The 17,933-nt window shown below is 40.8% G+C and overlaps 4 protein-coding genes across 4 annotated transcripts; 2 read left to right on the top strand and 2 right to left on the bottom strand.

The window, feature by feature from the left end:
* Positions 1-355: 355 nt before the first annotated feature.
* Positions 356-1,896, bottom strand: LOC108599052 (general transcription factor IIH subunit 2). Its single transcript, XM_017985831.2, has 3 exons — positions 1,756-1,896; positions 1,355-1,696; positions 356-1,299 (listed from the first exon to the last, which is right to left on the bottom strand). Exons 1-3 carry the CDS (start codon positions 1,818-1,820, stop codon positions 405-407), a joined length of 1,302 nt encoding a protein of 433 aa, XP_017841320.2. The 5' UTR covers positions 1,821-1,896; the 3' UTR covers positions 356-404.
* A 1,393-nt stretch (positions 1,897-3,289) lies between these two features.
* On the top strand, positions 3,290-6,663 carry LOC108600933 (putative uncharacterized protein DDB_G0271606). Its single transcript, XM_017988770.2, is given in 6 exon segments — positions 3,290-3,393; positions 3,470-3,910; positions 3,974-4,911; positions 4,969-5,979; positions 5,982-6,240; positions 6,338-6,663. Coding segments are annotated over 6 exon segments (2,805 nt in total). The 5' UTR covers positions 3,290-3,335; the 3' UTR covers positions 6,436-6,663.
* A 5,788-nt stretch (positions 6,664-12,451) lies between these two features.
* On the bottom strand, positions 12,452-13,902 carry LOC108600899 (tRNA (cytosine(72)-C(5))-methyltransferase NSUN6). Its single transcript, XM_017988724.2, has 2 exons — positions 13,769-13,902; positions 12,452-13,715 (listed from the first exon to the last, which is right to left on the bottom strand). Exons 1-2 carry the CDS (start codon positions 13,877-13,879, stop codon positions 12,486-12,488), a joined length of 1,341 nt encoding a protein of 446 aa, XP_017844213.2. The 5' UTR covers positions 13,880-13,902; the 3' UTR covers positions 12,452-12,485.
* Positions 13,903-14,099: 197 nt separating this feature from the next.
* LOC108600898 (microspherule protein 1) lies at positions 14,100-16,816 on the top strand. Its single transcript, XM_017988722.2, has 3 exons — positions 14,100-14,344; positions 14,429-15,182; positions 15,242-16,816. Exons 1-3 carry the CDS (start codon positions 14,118-14,120, stop codon positions 15,971-15,973), a joined length of 1,713 nt encoding a protein of 570 aa, XP_017844211.1. The 5' UTR covers positions 14,100-14,117; the 3' UTR covers positions 15,974-16,816.
* Positions 16,817-17,933: the final 1,117 nt, after the last annotated feature.

Genomic DNA, 17,933 nt, shown 5'->3' with positions numbered 1-17,933 from the left:
ATTGTTAAGCGTGTTTTTAGTAAAAACACCTGTGCAAACATTAACAATAAACAACAAAAAAGAGCGAACTGTATGCGTTGAACGCTCAATTTGAACTCGCGCGAGTCTCAGACGAAATGAACAAGAATTAACTGTGAATGTGAAATACAACAACAATAGTTACTAGCCTAGTACAATAGACTAAAAAAAACAATGCATAATTAAGCAGCTTAAAATCTATTGCAGCTAGTCGCAGCTGCAATGCGCTGCAAATAAAATTATAATTTATAATTTTTTTTATATATTTTTAATTAAATGCTATAGTTCAGTAAACCTCTGGGGTTTGGGCATAACTTACAAGTACATTTTTGTATTATATAAAAAAATGTTTAACAAACTTAAATGCTTAAAGTTGCATTGGAATTTCATATGCTAAACTGACTGCGCTGCTTGGCATTCGCTGCTTGCTGCGCCTGCTGCTGTTCCTGCCCCTCTGTGGCAGCTTTGGGCTGCTTTTGATATACCAAACCCGCAATGCCGGGTATCGTATTACAGCCCACGCAGGCATGTAACGTTTCGTGTATAAAAATATCACAATCTATGCAATAATATTGCTTGCAGTAGCCGCATTTGTAGACACTTTTGTCCGCCAGCGCATTGAGCAGCTTGGCGCAGCCAAAGCAATCCGTTTCGTTGGCTGGCAGTGATTCGAATGGCAGCTCCTCGAAATTGGGCACGGGAAATAGATGATGATAGGAGCGCGCTAAATGTGGCGCCGAGACCAAGGTTAGGCCACAGCATTGACACTCGACAGGCAGCTCGCAGTACTTGCTGTTGCACTGTGGACAATGATGTCCGGTGGTGGACATTTCGCTGGGCTCGTCCTGATTCTCTATGTGACACATGCACATGGACATGGGCGCATCTTTGCCTTCCACTTCGTTTTTGCTATGCGGAAAGCCCATGCGTATAAGTGAATTATCCTGTGTCTTGGCAGCAGGCGGTGGATCCACCTGTGATAGCAGCTGATCACGATAATGTGCATCATCCAGCACAGCGCCATAGCTGCCCATAGTCTGCTGCGTCAGGTAGCGACATACATGTATCTCGGCGGACAGTGAAATAACCGAGCAGCGTATGCGTTCCTTTTTCAGCTCATCTATAGTCTGATTAATGTCCACGGGATCGCAGGTGGTCAGCGAGCCCATTATAATGACTATTTCACGCGAAGCATGCGAGGGCACAACCTTGAGTGTCTTAAGCGCCAGATCCAAACCATTCTGCAGCGATGGCTCGCTAGTCAATGCGACTTTGGCCAATCTGTAATAGTTAGTATGCTATAGTTACTTGCTCTTATGCTTATCAGTCAGCTTACCCTTCAAGCGCCTTAAGATGCACACGCGATGTGCCCGTCAAGTCGGTTATTTTCTCGGCGCGCTTTGCCTTTAGTGCTATAATGCCCAGCTGACTAATGGGATTCTGATCGAAGAACTCCTCTATGAATATCTCTAGCAGCTTAAGCGTGCAGAGCAAGCGTGTAGGCTTCAAATCCGGCACGCTCATCGATTCAGAGCAATCGAGTACTATAAACAAATGTCGCATCATGCCCAAACGATTCTGTTTGGTTTTCTCCGCCTGACGGCGCCGCTTGGCCTTTTGTATAATCTCCGCAATGGCGCCATCCAGCATGCCATCTTCATCCTCCTTGATGGCTTCCCTGCATAAGCATGACAATGTTGAAATTTAACAGAGCGCTAGGTTTTCTTACGCGCTCACCATGTCTTTTCGTATCCGGTCTCCCAGCGATACTCTTTTGGGTCTTCTTGCTCATCATCAGCCATAATTATATAGATGTTTTTCAAACCAATTTACAAATATTTCATGAAAGAAGCAAAGCCGGCAAGCAAAAGCTGTGTGACCAGATCAGTTAATAATAAAAATCATCTGTTAAGCAGCAGTGTTGTCAGTGCAATGTAAGCATTCAAAATCGAATTAAACAAGCTAAATGTGCATCCAAACAAATTTCATAGCATTATTATTATTAAGCACAATATTGTATTTAATGCAATTCAATATTAACACAAATAACATATTTTTCATCAGATAGCCAGTGTTGCCATATGTTGGTACTTATACACCACGCGCTGTGATTGGCTAACAAATGGCTTCAAAACACGGACGAACGAATAGATCCACTACACTTTTGGTCGAGCATATGCGGTATGCTTCAAATTTAAGAAACATAATATTAATTTACCTAAAATTACAACTAAATTAAAAATTATTTCAAATACTTCATAAAAAAATTATTCGAGTATATGCCGTCTACTGTCGCATCTTTTTAGCGTTGCTCACAAATACTCAATTAGCGTAGCGTATACCAAAGTTAGTCTGATGATGTCGGCTGAACCGAACTGACCACTTTGCTGCTACTCGGTGTACAACATTTTTTGGCATTCAGAGTTGGCGCGCGTGCAATTGTCAATTGTGAGCAACGTTGCGCGAGTGTTAAAATAAAAACAGTTAAATTAAAATAAAGTGTTTTAAACAAAACTACTATCGTATATAGAGTCGATAAAAGTGTTTATTTATATGAAGGTGCGTGCATTAATAACGAATGAAACTGACAGAAAAAAAGAGCGTGTGAAAAAAAACTGAATACAGAAATGCGTGGAAAAAGCATACAAGTTGAAAAGATAAAACAAATTGTATGGATGGATTGCTACTTATTGCATAAATGTTATTCAAAATAAATGAAAAATTACATTTTTAAGAACAGCTGTGTAAAAGCTTAAAAAGTGTGTACATGCTCTTAATGTTGTATACTTTGTTAATCCGCAATGTGCGGCTAATTTTCTGAAAAATGGCGGCTAATTTATAGATAAGAAAAATAACAGTTAAAACATGAGCCTGGACATATTAAAAAATAGTTATTTATTGGTTCTGCTTATATTTTCTTGCTGCCAAAACTTTTTTCGCGCCCGGTTTGCCATGTTTTGTGCATTACGCTTTATGCGGGCATTCGCTGCATTTGGCTAACGCTGTTCTGCTTTGTCTCGCCATTCGGCCAAGGCTGTATTTGTATTTCTCTGCAGAGCCATTAAAGTGAGCAGGCGCGAACTCACCACACTCACCACAGCTGGTTGCTAGCAGTGATAAAAGGTTGCCACTTGGTTGCATAAACACACCATGGCACACTGTACTTTTTTTTTTGTTGGGTGATTTTTTTGGTGCCAATGTGCGTGCCTGTGTGTGTTTGTGCGCGTTTTTCTATCGTTATTGTTTTCGAAAAAAAGGAAAAGTAAATAGAATTATTATATTTTTTAATTGTAGTTACAACCCGAGTGTTGTATATAATGCTGGTACAGGAGATTGCACCAACGGAAATTGGCAAACACGAAAAAATCATCAGAGGTAAGCTGCGGCAACTGGATAAAAGTTAAAGAGAAAAATTAAAAAAAAAAAAAAAATTGTGTCTGTGTACAAATAGTTGCCCAAGAGGAATTAGCCAATATGGATGTGCTCGTATGTGGGCGCTGTCTGCGCGGGTTTAACTTTATTGAAGAATTTCAAGCGCACAAAGAGGATGATTCCTGCGAGAAGGAGAATTCGAATTTGAAAGATTCACTCGACACGAAACCCACAATATGGGCATTTACGCTCTGGAAAGCCACACAGCTGCACACCGGCAAAGAGCGTAACTCCAACTCATGGGCTCTATATCAAAACTGGGTAAAGCTGGAGGAGAGCGTGCGTGAACCTTGGATAGTGGCAGGACGGACTATACAGTCATTTGGCAAGATTGGACATGGACAATTGCAGGATATGCCTGTGCGCATAACCAAAACTGTTGTTAATCCCAATAACAACAATAACAATAGCAGCACAGCCAACAGCAACAATACAACAGCCAGCGTCTCACCAACCAGAAGTATTTAAAATTGTTAACAAATTTAATAAAAGCTAGACTTACATATAGATCATATTTTCATAGGATCGCCCGCAGGCAAATTGCCCACTCTAGCGCAGCTTAAGGACACCGAGAATGAACGCCCCAAATCTAAACCTGGCACACCCACACCTACATCCTCGCCTGGAACCGGCAAAGCCAACAATCGCATTGCCATACGCGTGGATCCCAAGACAGATCAACGCACCGAGGAAGCCGTAGAGAGCATTGTGGCCAAAAGATTTAATCCGCGACGAAAGACTCATGAGTATCTGGTCAAGTGGGTGGATCGTGCGCATCAGGAGAACACCTGGGAGGTTATGGCAAATCTAGAGCGTGTGCCATACTTTCTACAAATTTTTGAGAAGCAGTTGGCGCGCCAAAAGCTAAAGCGCGAGCGTAGCTTGGATGCACTGAAGCGCATGCAGGAGAAACAGTCGCCAGCAGTGGGTGCCGCTAAATCCGATGCTGCACCGCTGAGTCCACAATTGTCCACATCGCCAAATTCATCGGGCGCCACCAGCTCGCGTCCATCGCGCACCTCTAAAACCAAAGCCATGGATGCGTTTAAGCAGTGGGTTTCCGATGGCGGCGCAGGCGAGGGCTCCACCTCACCGTCCTCGGCAAATGAAGATGAATCTGCCACAGAGCAGGAATGGACAAGTAGCAACAAGCGCAAGCTAAATCATACAGATTCCAGCGCCGAGGGCGGTAGCTTAAATGCCTCCAACGACTCCATGGAGCTGGAGGATTTGGAAGAGGACTTACCATCACATACGGTGAAGCGTTTAAAAAACGGCTCCAGTTCCGTGCAATTGAATAAACCACGAGTCGCAGTTGCTACAACTCCAGCACGCATCAATGGCAACAATTCTGCCCATGTGTCCAAGGATGAGCACAAAATGGGTGACATTATCTATACGGAGGACAGCACCAGCACGGGCATGTTTCGTAAGCCAGAAATGCCCAATACCAGTCAAATCGTAAGCCCAATTCTCTCAAGCAATATGCACTGAATTTAAAATTTATGCCTTCTCTAGAAACGTCAAAAGTTGGAGTGCCCTGTGCGTTATCTAAATCGCACCGAGATCGACAGCAACAGCCGCGGAATCTTTCGCGTAGAGGGCACAGAGCAAAAACGCGCCCTCTCGCCAGCAGCAAAGAGCAGTGGCATTGTTGCTGCTGCCACCACCAGCAGCTCAAGTTTGCCGTTAAATAAACGCACTGCGGTTGCGGCACGCACGCCAGGCAATAGCTCACCCGTTACGGTGGGTCAACGCACTCATCTGCTGCGCACACCTGGACAACTAGCGCAGGCGCAGCGTCGTCCTGTAACCACAAGCACGCCCAATGCTGGAGTGCGTCAGGCGGTCATACCAGCGCGTACTGGCGTCATGCCAGGCAACAGTCGCATGATGGTTGCTCGCGCCAACACGCCGCAGCAGCAACAGCGTGTGGCAGGCGCCAAGGCAGTCACTCCGGAGCAAAAGATCCTACAGCTGTCCAAGTCGGGTGATTTAAAGGTAACACGCAAGGTCATGACACGTGAGGATGCAATTGCTCAACGCAATGCGCGCCAGCAGCAGCAGCAGCAGGCATTGTTGCAACAACAGAAAACGCAGCAGCTGCGTCAACGCAACATTGCGCCTGCTGCTGCCAAGCCACAGCCCGTGCAGCCCATGGAAGTGGAAGTCGAACAGGAGGAAGTGTCGCATCAGGCACAGCTCTGCCCAATTACAGGCAAGCTCATTGGGCAGGAGGAGACACAATTGCAAATGGAGCAGGAGCAGCAGCAAGAGCAGCAACGCGAACAGCTTGAGGCAGCGGCACAAGCGCTGCTCGGCAGCGAGCAGCAGGTGCTCACCAATGAGGATGGCTCTGCCTTGCTGGTGCGTGGCGAAGATGGCACTGTCTATCAAGTGGCGGGCAAGAATGCCGAAGGACAAACCATACTTGTTACCCAAGGACCCGATGGTGAGCAGCAATTCGCGTATGTAGCCGCTGCCGAGGGTGAGGAACAGGATGTGCTTAACGCTAGACAATGCCGTGGCCCGAAGCAGTCGCTGCCGTGGGTCAGCAAGGCGAAGCCACTGCCGATGGTGAGCATATTTTGGTTAGCATGACCGAAGAGGAGCTGGCCCAGCATCAAGCGGCAGTGCTGCAACAGCAACAACAACAGCAGCAGCAGCAGGAGGCGACGCAAGAGGGCAGCACGCCGCCCACAGCACAGATACACATCACGACATCGGACAGCGATGGCACCGAGGCTCAAATACCAGCCGAGGTGGTGCAAGCGGATCAGCCCTCTCCAGGTAAATTTAAATGTGCAAGCGTAGAAAAGTGTAAACTGCGGATGAACTCAACATTATTTTGTATTTGGTTTTAACTTTGTTCTATGCACATTTGTAGGTGGCACGCGTCGCGTTGTTTTGTTGCTGCAGGATGGCACCTTTATGATGACTGAAATGCATGATGATCAGTTCAAGACGCTAAATATACAGACGTAAAGGAATTAACAAGCAAATAAGCACCCAGAGCAGATGAGCATTCAAGATATACTATCTTAAAAACTCGTAGAATTTAGTTATAGTACTTTAAGCATTATAATGATTACCGAATTATGGCAAGGCAAGCAGTTTAGAACTTAAGTATTAAAAATTCATGCATAATCCATAATTAAACTAAAACAAAACACACACATTATGCCAATCATATCGCAAGTTTTTATATAACTAAATTTATTTTTACAATCTGAATATGTGTCACACTTGTATAATTTACAAACAAATCAATTCTATTTGCAATTTTATTTGCAGAACAAACTATGCGCTTTTTGATGCTCTTTCTTTTTCTTTTTCATTCAATAGTAAATAGCACACAAATAAAATTCATATGAACGAAAGAAACATTAAACAATCTTACCCATCATTTAAAAATATGCAACAACAGCAAAATGCTTAATTTTGCCTCTTAATTCAATATAAAACAAAACTACGCAAGTAAAGTTAAACCCCGTAGGCTATAAAGTATATATATATATATATATATATATTATAATTTTACGATTATACTAAATTGTAAATTACTTAAGCATGGACAGACGGAACATCCGCAGCCATGTTCATTAACTTTTAAATGTGTCACAAAAACAAAAAAAAAAACTCATTGTAATATAAAAAGCGAAAAACAACAATATTATAACTGGATTCTAATTAATACAAAAAAAAATTAAAAGAACATTGCATATGATTACGTGGACCTTAAATAAATAACTCTTAATATATACGTAAGGCGTATTATTTTTAAATCAAATATATTTAGCTCAGTCTTAGCTTGAAAGCACTGGTGGACCCACATTCTACATATTTTTTAACCATTCGAGTTTTTTTCTTTAATATCCCATAAAAAACTTCATTAATTCTTAGCATCATTTTGTATTTGCTCTTGTATAAACAATTTGTCGTAGGTCAAGTTCCGAAAAAGATTGCAACCGATTCTTGATAAGACATTTATTGAATTCTATAAAGATTGTAATGTTTGTTGGCTCTTTTATATTTTCCCAAAACATAATTGTGCCAATTATTATGAGTAATTTTAAACAAGTGCAGAGTTTTTGTTTTTTTAAATGTTCACAGTTTACTTTATTGAACATTAAAATGAATCAAATTTTTATATAAAAGGTAGCATGAAACTAAAATCTTTAAGTACAGCAAACTAATTTATAGTCCCAAGCAATGGCGATTTAAATCGCTCTCTCAATTCATAGGGCGAATGAGCATTTGTACCTTCTTCAGAGATTTTCGGTGATACCAATGTATACAGCGCTTATCACCTACTTCAGTTTGAAAGTATATTCCATTTAAATTGCTGCAGATAAAGAAATCTTAATTGCCTGTTTGAATATTGTGAGCTTTTAGAAACATACCATAGTGTACAGGAATTGTACCACCAACCTCCACTCAGGTGATCCTTCGCACAATTACCATCCTCCCATTTGTCATTATCCCGATCGTAAGTTGTAAATTTTATATGTTCAAGCCATCTCAAATTATCGAAATACATATGAGTCCCATTAAATGCACCCACCGATTGCAATTCAAATAGATCATTCTCGCTTCCCACTCGAAAATTGTCATAGCGAGCGAATGACCATTCGTTGTTAAACTTTTCCATGTAAATATACAATTCATATCGCTGTGAGTGTGTAATGTGGTGGATCTTGGTCAAACCCAGAAAGAAATCGCCGTTAAAGGACCCAAAGCCTTCGCTATAAGTGCATTCCAATTCCCTCTGGAAAATTCTCTTGTTCCGTTCTATTCCGTTGCTGAATGATTGTCCAGCCTGAACCCGCTGGGCTGTCATCACTGCAAAGCACTTCAAATGGCTTCAGACCAGGCACTAGAATCTCATTGTACACCAACAGTGTCTGCAAATGCTTTAACAACTATTGGGAATATGTTCTTCCGATTCTTGAGTTTTATTAGCATCATTTTTAATTTGATCATGTAACTTCTCTGTTTGGCCTTGCAGTTTCGATAGTTTGTTCTAGAAATGATAACAACTTTCTGGGAACAATGTAAACACAATGAAAAGTATTTTAAATTAAATTTCACATTATCACAAATTAATTCCACTGCTGCTCACCTCAGTCTCGTTGCTGGCTGAAGCTTCAAAGACTCCATTTAGAGCCAATATGAAAGCAATTAATAAAGTGGAATTGGCTAAACGTTTACACTTCATTGTTTAAAAAAATTCGATTGCTAATAATTTAATTTAAACTGCACGCGTTTGAAACTAAAAGTAAACTAAAGTAAGAATTATATTTGGCAAATGTGTAGCTATAGCGCGGATAAGAGATAACCTAAGCATAAGCAGATCAAGTTGAGCGATAAATTGCGCCCCGAGTATTCATTTTGATGAATAATTCTCTATATAACGTAAATATATATTTATTATTAAACACTTGTATTCAATTATTTTTAATGCAACATTGCGCGGTGATCAACATAGAAAATATTTCCATACAGCATTTGAAAGTAAAGAGTGTGTTAGAATATATTTTTAATGTTCATTGTTTACTTTATTAAATATTTAAAAGTACACATGATTTAATTATTGGGAAAAGCAATTAACCGCTTCATGATATTCGTCAATTGGATTACCAATTGTGATTCTAAATGCTTTCTCCTTCAATTTAAAGGACGAATTAGCATTTGAATCTTTTTAAGTGAGTTCCAACCAAGCCAATGTGCAGAGTGTCTATCATCTATTGCAGTTTGAAAGTACTTTCCATTTAAGTTGCTGCAGATACGAAAGTATTAATTGTTTGTTTGAATATTTGCGAGCTTGTAGAAACATACCATGTTGCACAGTTGTTGTACCACCAACCTCCACTTTTGGCATCCTTTGCACAGTTACCATCCATCCATTTATCATTATCCTGATCGTAAGTTGTAAATTTCATATGTTCCTGGTATCTCATTTTATCGTTATCTATGTTAGTCCAAGTATAATTACCCAACGTTTGCAATTCAAATAGATCAGCCTCGCTTCCCACTCGAAAATTGTCATAGCGAGCGGCGAACCATTCGGTGTTAAACTTTTGCATGTAAATATATAATTCATATCGCTGTGAGCGTGTAATGTGGTGGATCTTGGTCAAACCCAGAAAGAAATCCCCCAAAAGGATCCAAAGCCGTCGCGATAATTGTTCCAATCCCGCTGGAAATCCTCTATGCCGTTTATTCGTTGCTGAATTATTATCCAGCCTCTACCCACTGGCGGGTCATTACTGCAAAGCACTTTAAATGGCTTCAGACCAGGCACTTGAATCTCATGCTCACCACCTGCTAATCCTACACAACTATTAGCCTTGGAATTATGCTCTTCTATTGCTTTTTTATCATCTTTAGTTTTTTGGTCTTGAAATTTAATTATTTGGTCTTGCAGTTCATTAATTTTGTTTGACTTGATAATGAGTTCTTGGGCAGTATTGTTCAGCTTGGTTAGTAACTCATTTTGATTTCTGCGCTCCTTCTCACATTTTTCTGAATTTTCTATATATTTTTCACAAAGCTGTTCAATCTTTTTCCCATTAGTTGCGGTTGGAGCGTTAAGTTTTGCTATTTCATTTCATTCATCTAAGATCTGCCATATTATGTTTATATGCGTCAAGTAGCCCATTCTTCTCCCTAAGTGAATATTTTAGAGAAGTAAGCTCTACATTTAACTGTCCATATGCTTTTAATAACGCATCAAAATTCTGAACTGTGAGTTTGCTCTCCACCTCATGCAGATGTATTAAGATCGGCTTCAAAGTCTCGTATGTATATCTACCACACTGCTGGTCCATGAAGGGGGATGAGGTGCGAGGCTAACACAACGAAAAGTATTTTAAATTATCACAAATTAAATTTCACTTGCTGCTCACCTTAGGCTCGTTGTTGGGCGTAGCTTCAAGGACTCCATTTAGAGCCAATATGAAAGCAATTATAAAAATATAATTGGCCAAATGTTTACACTTCATTTTAAAAATAAACTCTTCTCTCTTAGTTAAGAGTTAAGAACTTATGACTGCAACTAAATATTTTCAATAATTATTTGGTAAACTGTTTAAAGTTAAAATTCAATTTGATTGGCAATTGGCAAAGCCATAAAAATAAATTGAAATATTGTGATATTTGTATTGAGCTGCTAATTTAAATCTATTTAAACAGCTTGCAAGTCGAAACGCAAATAAAATCAGATAAATAGATTTTAAGCTTATAGTTTATTTCAAATGCGGCATAAACATGACTAATTAGCATGACGATTGTTAAATTGTTCAGATTATTTGCAACATTTATAATGTAGCTATAGCGCGGATAAGAGATAACCTAAGCATAAGCAGATCAAGTTGAGCGATAAATTGCGCCCCGAGTATTCATTTTGATGAATAATTCTCTATATAACGTAAATATATATTTATTATTAAACATTTAGGGGGAGAGTGTGGTTAACTCATTATTTGCCTTATTAAATATAAAAATTTTACAAAGAAAAAGACGAGAATATATAATATATATATTTATCTCAATTAATAGGTCGAACAAGCATCTGAACCATTTTAATAAAGGTGCGGCCAACCCAAAAAATTGCCTTCCAGTCGTCTTTGTTAGTTTGAAAATTCTTTCCATTAAAATTGCTAAACATAAAAAAAAAAATAAATTATTTATGCATATGGAAATAAATTTTGAATGACGCACCAACTGGCACAACCTTCGTACCACCAGCCTCCATAATGAAAGTCCGTAGCACAATTTTTCTCAGGCAATTTATCATTATCCCGATCGAAAGTGGAAAACTTTCCATGTTCCTGATAGCGCATTTGATCATTTATATCCGTACCAGTGTATGCACCTAAGGATTGTAGTTCAAATAGATCCTGCTCACTTCCCACTTGAAAACTGTCATAACGAGCGTAAATCGAACTATTTTGAAGTTCCATATGAATATAGAGTTCATGTCGTTGTGAGTTTGTAATATAATGAATTTTATCCATGCCTAAAAAGAAATCTGCTTGAAAGGATCCAAAGCCGTTGCGATAACTCTTCCAATCCCGCTGAAATTCCTCTTTGCCGTCTATTCGTTGCTGTATAACTATCCAGCCAGGGCCCACTGTACTATGATCACTGCAAAGTACTTTAAAGGGTTTCAGACCGGGCACTTCGATTGTATGTACACCCGGACTGTATGCATTACAACTAAGCTGAGGATTCATGTATTCGGGCAAATCTTCAACTATTCTGGCAACAGAATTCATTTTCACTTGTAGCTCGTTTATCTGCGGCTGCAGTTCGTGGTTTGTATTGGACTTAGAACATTTTTGCAGCTTGGCTAGTAGCTCAGTTTGATCTCTTACATTCATCTCAAATTTCTCGTTAGTACTATTTGTATGTTCTTCCAATAGTTGTTCAATCTTTTTGGCATCGCTTGCAGTTTGAGCTTGAAGCTTTACTATTTCTTTATTTAAGCTTTTAATGGTCAGCGCTAAATTATTTGCCATTGCATAAATTATTTTATTTTGACTCTCGCTGTTACTGCTCAGATCATTATTAGCTTTCTTAAGATCGGCAATATTTGTATCATAAGAGTCAAGTTTATCTTTTAGTTTACTATTTTCAGCTTTCAATTGCTCATTTTCGTTGATTAAAGCATCAACATTGTTGATGTTAAGTTTACTTTGCAGCTGCTTCAAAAATGAAAATTATGTTAAGTTTCTCTTTAATTAATTGCACTTGCTGCTTACTTCGTGCTCGTTGCTGGCAGCAGCTTCAAAGAATCTATTTAGAGCCAATATTATAGCAATTAATAAGACTATAATTGCAAAAACATTTACACTTCATTTTTAAACAATTACGTTTTGTAAACTGCACTATATAACAGTATTCAACTTGAATTTAAGTCTGAGCTTCCGCTTCATGTAAGCTGCTGATAAGAGCAAAGATTATGCATAAAGTCATAGCTTTTAGCTTAGTCATTTATTTATATAAAAGCTTAAAGTGTTATTTAAAAAGTGTTACAACTTTTGAAATTTGGCTATAAAAAATCCTACAGTATCCAAGTCTGGACCAAACCGTTGCAACAGCTCGCATAGTGTGGGACTAAGCTCAGGCAGTGGCAGAGCTGCTGCTCCTAGCTTGGGTGTCGCCTCCACTAGCTGCAGCTGTGGAAACTTGCGCAGCGTCCACGCCACCAGTTCCTCGCACTCCGCCTCGGTAACAGTGCAGGTGCTATAGACGAGCACGCCGCCTGGACGCAACAGCTGCACTGCTTGCGTCATCAGTCTTCGTTGTATATGCGGATATGATTCAAGCACCTTTGGCTGCTTAATGCTGCAGCAAAGCTGTGGACGATTGCCCAGGCCACTGCAAGGCGCATCCAGTAAAATGCGATCAAAACTGTTTGGCGGAAAGGGCGGTCTGTTTGACTCAGGGCTTGCATCCACATGGCAAGCCTTGGTAGCATCAAAATGATGACATTCAATACAGCTATAGTGCTCTAGCTTGGACTGCATGGCACGCAGTCGACTAGCAGAGTTATCCAAGGCTATAACGATGCCCTCGTTACGCATAAGCTCGGCAATGTGTGAGGTTTTGTTACCCGGCGCGGCACACATGTCCAATATACGCTCGCCTGGCTGCGGCGCCAGCACACGCACACACACTATGGAAGGCAGATTCTGCAGCATAGCTGCCTCAGAGCTGAGATCTCCTAGTGCCGGCACACCGCTCATATTCCATTTCATCTGCACGGCAATGCCCGTGGGCGCCTGTTCTGTATTGTTGTAAAGCTGATGACGCTGCATTAACACCTCGCCCACGCCCAGAAAGATCTTCTGCTCGCACTCATAGCGCGTAGTTGTGCCGCGTTTGCATTTGCCAGGCAAGTCTGCAAACACATTAACCAATTCCCGCAGCTGTGTGCCCGTTTCCATGGCTAGCACGCCGGGTGCATAAATGTGCGCGCCACGCAGCAATGCAGCACCACAGCTGGTGTCCACTATAATCTGCTTGTGTGTGTCATCATATGCTGCAACTGTTGTGCTGTCCAATGGTGCTATGCACAAAATTTCCGGCAGTTCGGGAAGTCCGTATACTTTGGGTGCAGCAGGTCCATATTTAAAGCTTAGTATAGACTCTAATTTTTGCTTAAACTCAGTCACGCTGCTGTGTAAGGTGTTAACACGATAGGTTGTAGTCCTAGGCGTCTGGCAGAGCCAAGGCAGCAGTTGCGGCAGCGCTGCGGACTGGACAATAACATTAATAATAAACACCACTTGTTGTTGTTGTTGAATCTTACGTGCACTTTGAGTATTTCGCTTTCCAGCAGCGCAGCCTTGCCCAAAAATGGTGTCTTGGGATAGAACATATTGCAAATAGTTAAAATGTAACGGCTGTATTTATTAAACATTAATACATTTTTAATTATTTAGCATGTGCAAATGCTTTTAGCGCGATAAAGTCTTAAAACTTAAAGTGGCGGCAGTGTGATAAAACGATATCGATAAGTCGCGCAACGTGCCAGAACGAGACAGCTATGCGCATGTAGGCGCAACTCACTGTCATCCATTAAGTGAGTATTAAAAGTGGCAGTATCGTGAAATTATTTAGTGCGTCGTAGAAAAAAACAAAAATATATAACTTAAAGCATGGAAAACACACAAATAACACCCGCAATAACAAATACATCAACAGCTGCTGCTATTAGAACAACTATGGCACCTGTGGCAGCTTCACAAATAGTAGGCGTGATAACGTCAACTGTCAATTCAGTAGCAGTGACAACAACAACAACAACGTCACCGAGCACTTTGAGTAAAACTCCCATACACAACTTGCCAGTTGAGTTGCAAAACGAAGCTGCTAAGCGCAGAAGGTGAGTTCTAACTGAATTAACTGTAAATTGCAAAAATTTTGAGAGACTGACACTGACGCTTACTATGAATTCACCACACACAAGCTCCTCGCGTACAATCAAACGCAAACGTTTCGACGACGAAATTGTGGAATATAACATAACTATACCGACAAATCGTGGCAGCGCGGATCCTGGTCGCAGCAATCGACCACGCACCACATCACAGAATTATCCTGCGGCAGCCACCACAACAACAACAACATTGCTACCCACTACGGTAGCAGTTGCAACAGTAAGTGCGCCAGAAACGCCGCCGACGCCTGCTAGTGTGGAAACGTTGCCTGGTACGCCAAGCATAGTGTCAGTAATCGCTACAACTTCGCCTGCAATAGCCACAGCAGCGACGCCTATAACAACGCTGCCTACAAGTGGCGCGCCATTGCAACATACACTGCCCCAAAGTTTACCCAAAGCGCGACCAGTGATGTCTACCACCGAGCGCCGTCCACGCCCGTCGCGTCCTGCAAACACTAGAAAACCACGCCGCAATGGTCGACCGCTGGCACAGATGGCCACCAAGGATTTGGGTCGCTGGAAGCCTATAGATGATCTGGCCTTGGTCATAGGCATACAGCAGACCAACGATCTGCGCATGATACATCGTGGTGTAAAGTTCAGTTGCAAGTTTACGCTGCAGGAGCTGCAGCAGCGTTGGTATGCGCTGCTCTATGAGCCTGCTGTCTCACGCATAGCTGTGTCTGCTATGCGCAATTTGCATCCGGAGCTGGTGGAGTCAGTGCAGCGCAAGGCGCTCTACAGCGTGCAGGAGGAGGATCTGCTGGGCACCATTAAAAGCGTTGGTATACGAACTCTTAGTCTCTTAGCCGCAACTAATTTGTTATTCTTTGACTGCAGAGCGAATCGCCCAAGTTGGAGCAGTTTCAGGAGCTGCTGGACAAGAATGCTGGCACTTTCTATTGCGCACGCACTCCCAAATCGCTGCATAATCATTGGCTGCTGCTCAAACAGTATTGTCTGCTGCCGGATCAAAGTGTTAAGCCGCTGCAGGGCTCTGAGCAGCCTTTGAGCTTCTCCGATGCTGAGGATCACATATTCGAACAGGATCTGCATGAGCCACGCGACGAGGCGCTGGAAATTGAACTGGCTCTAGCGGATCGTCGTAATAAGCGCGATATACGTCTGCTGGAGAACGAACTCTCACGCTGGGGCGTGCTCGTGGACTCTGTGCTGGGCCCTACGGCTGCCAGCGAATTTGATAATCAGACCTTGGCGTGCCTTTGTGGACGTTTAGTGCGCTATTTGATGCGCTCCAAGGAGATAACATTTGGCCGCGAGGCCAAAGAGTGCGGCGTCGATGTCGATTTGTCATTGGAAGGACCCGCTGCCAAAATCTCACGTCGTCAGGGCACCATCAAAATGCGCAGCAATGGAGATTTCTTTATAGCCAACGAAGGTAAACGTGCTATATTTATCGATGGTACGCCCTTGTTAAGCGGCAATAAGACGCGCTTGGCGCATAACTGTACTGTGGAGATATCGGGACTGCGTTTCACTTTCTTGGTCAACTATGAGCTCATCAATGCCATACGCCAAGAAAGCGCCAAGACATCGAATCCTTTGAACTAAAGTTAAAGTCGAAATTAGTTAGCATGTAGTTTACATAAATAATTATAATTAAAGTATAAATTAAATGCTGAAATTATGTATAGTTATGTGTGTGACTTTGCTGCAAAAGTCAAAGTAAGAATATGCATAGTACAGTAGATATTGCGCTATATACGCAACTACAGGCTGTCTCATGTTCTTTGGTACAAACAATTTGCATTGTTTTTACAATGAAAATTACAAAAAATATGCTTTCAAATATATGAAAAAAATGTTATTTGAAATTTATATAATTTTATAAAAAGTAAATGGCGCAAACATTTCGGCTAAGAATGTAGCTAAGATCATGCGACACCCTGTATTTAATTTGAAGCAAAAATTCAGACTTGTGCATATTAAAGTTAAACCACAACCAATAACTACTGCACAATTGATTTATAATCTTGACACCCACTTGCAAATAAACTGTGGCTCTAGTTTTCTTAACAATTGCGGTCTGATCTGCATAGCCCACGCTAGCTGGTAACACCTACGCCAACTTTTAGCCTGGTCTGGGCCCAAGAACAACGAGCAGTTAAATTTAATTTGTTAGCTAACTCGTAAGCTGTTATTAATTACAGAACAGCGCGACGTTCCTTCGCTCTTCAACATGCTAATCGTTGCTAAGAATAAAAAGTTCTGTTTTGGGAATTTCTAGACACACACGCGATTGTTAACAACAAAAAAAAGAATTGCTAAGCGCATATGTATGTAATTATTTGCGTATTTAAATAAAGAGACTTTGTTAAATTACAAGGCACACACAAAACTCTTTTAAGCATAGATAACTAACTAATTTTAAGCTGTCTAACGAGGCGTATGCTTAATCTGCTAATTGTAAATAATTACAGCTTGGCTCGCCAAGAAAACTGCAACATTTATAAGTCTAAATCTCAACGAGCATAATTAATTAACGCTGCTGACAACAGCTGTAACTTAATATAGAAATTAGCAACGAACAGAATGAGAGAAAGAGAAAGAAAGTTCGATGACTTACGGCTGCGACCTTTCTTCCATTTTGTCTAGCCAGTCGAATTGTTGTTGACACTACTATATGAGACTAATGTTCATGTTCATTGGCGCCGCTCAGTAAACAGCAAATTCTGTTGGCAGTAGCTACGAACTTCAAAAATCGAAGTCTGTCTGTCATACACACATATGTGTGTACATATTAAAATATAATTAATTGTTGTCACTGTCACTATAAAAAGTCAATTAATTCTCGCCTAAGCTTGAACTTTTTTCACATTTCTCTTTATAACTGCGGAATTTCGCTATGGTAGCTGCTTCTTCTATTTTCGAACAACAATTCGAACGCTGATTTGTGTGCATTCTTTTTCTTTTTTTCGAATGCTTTCTTTTTGGGCTGCTGCTGCCGCTGCCATGAACTAATGAAATTTTTAGCGGCTTTTGTCTTATTGTTATTGTTGTTGTTTATTTCTTTTGCTAAGTTATTACATATTATAGCTTTAGCTACAGTCTTTGTGCAGTTCAGCGAACTTCTGTTGTTGTTGTCGATATTTTGGCGATGTCGCAACGTCTAAAATTAGTTTGAATTTTCTATGGAGTTTTAAGACATTTTTTCTTTTTATTTCATGTCAGCTATTAACGTAGGTCATGCTGGTTTTTGCCAATCTCTAGTAACTGTTAGATTCTATAAATTTTTTGCACACAAATTTAAAATTTATTTCTTACATGTGTGTGCGTGTGTGTGGGCGGCTTTGATTTATATATTTTTGTTATTTTGGAGCACAAACTTTCACAATTCGCTGGGATTAGCTGCATGAGATCATTTAAACCAAATAGGTTTACATATTTTGACACCAGGCTGCAGCTTTTGGCCGCTAGCCGATTATCTCAGGCACTGTACAAAGCGCAGGCCTTATATAAAAAGTAGATCATAAAATGACAGAAAAAAAACCAAAAAATAAATTGTTATTAA

The sequence above is a fragment of the Drosophila busckii genome, chromosome 3L, assembly GCF_011750605.1.
Source record: "Drosophila busckii strain San Diego stock center, stock number 13000-0081.31 chromosome 3L, ASM1175060v1, whole genome shotgun sequence".
In the NCBI taxonomy this organism is placed as follows: domain Eukaryota; kingdom Metazoa; phylum Arthropoda; class Insecta; order Diptera; family Drosophilidae; genus Drosophila; species Drosophila busckii.
This window is presented reverse-complemented; position numbering and strand designations above follow the sequence as displayed.

Bases quoted from the DNA above. Each gene is read 5' to 3' on its own strand.
- LOC108599052 (XM_017985831.2), bottom strand. From the start codon at position 1,820: ATGGCTGATGATGAGCAAGAAGACCCAAAAGAGTATCGCTGGGAGACC. The intron at 1,697-1,755 runs GTGAGCGCGTAA...ATGCTTATGCAG, and splicing joins ACCGGATACGAAAAGACATG to GGAAGCCATCAAGGAGGATG. The intron at 1,300-1,354 runs GTAAGCTGACTG...TAACTATTACAG, and splicing joins CATCTTAAGGCGCTTGAAGG to ATTGGCCAAAGTCGCATTGA.
- LOC108600899 (XM_017988724.2), bottom strand. From the start codon at position 13,879: ATGTTTAATAAATACAGCCGTTACATTTTAACTATTTGCAATATGTTC. The intron at 13,716-13,768 runs GTAAGATTCAAC...GTTATTGTCCAG, and splicing joins GCGAAATACTCAAAGTGCAC to TCCGCAGCGCTGCCGCAACT.
- LOC108600898 (XM_017988722.2), top strand. From the start codon at position 14,118: ATGGAAAACACACAAATAACACCCGCAATAACAAATACATCAACAGCT. The intron at 14,345-14,428 runs GTGAGTTCTAAC...ACCACACACAAG, and splicing joins GAAGCTGCTAAGCGCAGAAG to CTCCTCGCGTACAATCAAAC. The intron at 15,183-15,241 runs GTTGGTATACGA...CTTTGACTGCAG, and splicing joins TGCTGGGCACCATTAAAAGC to AGCGAATCGCCCAAGTTGGA.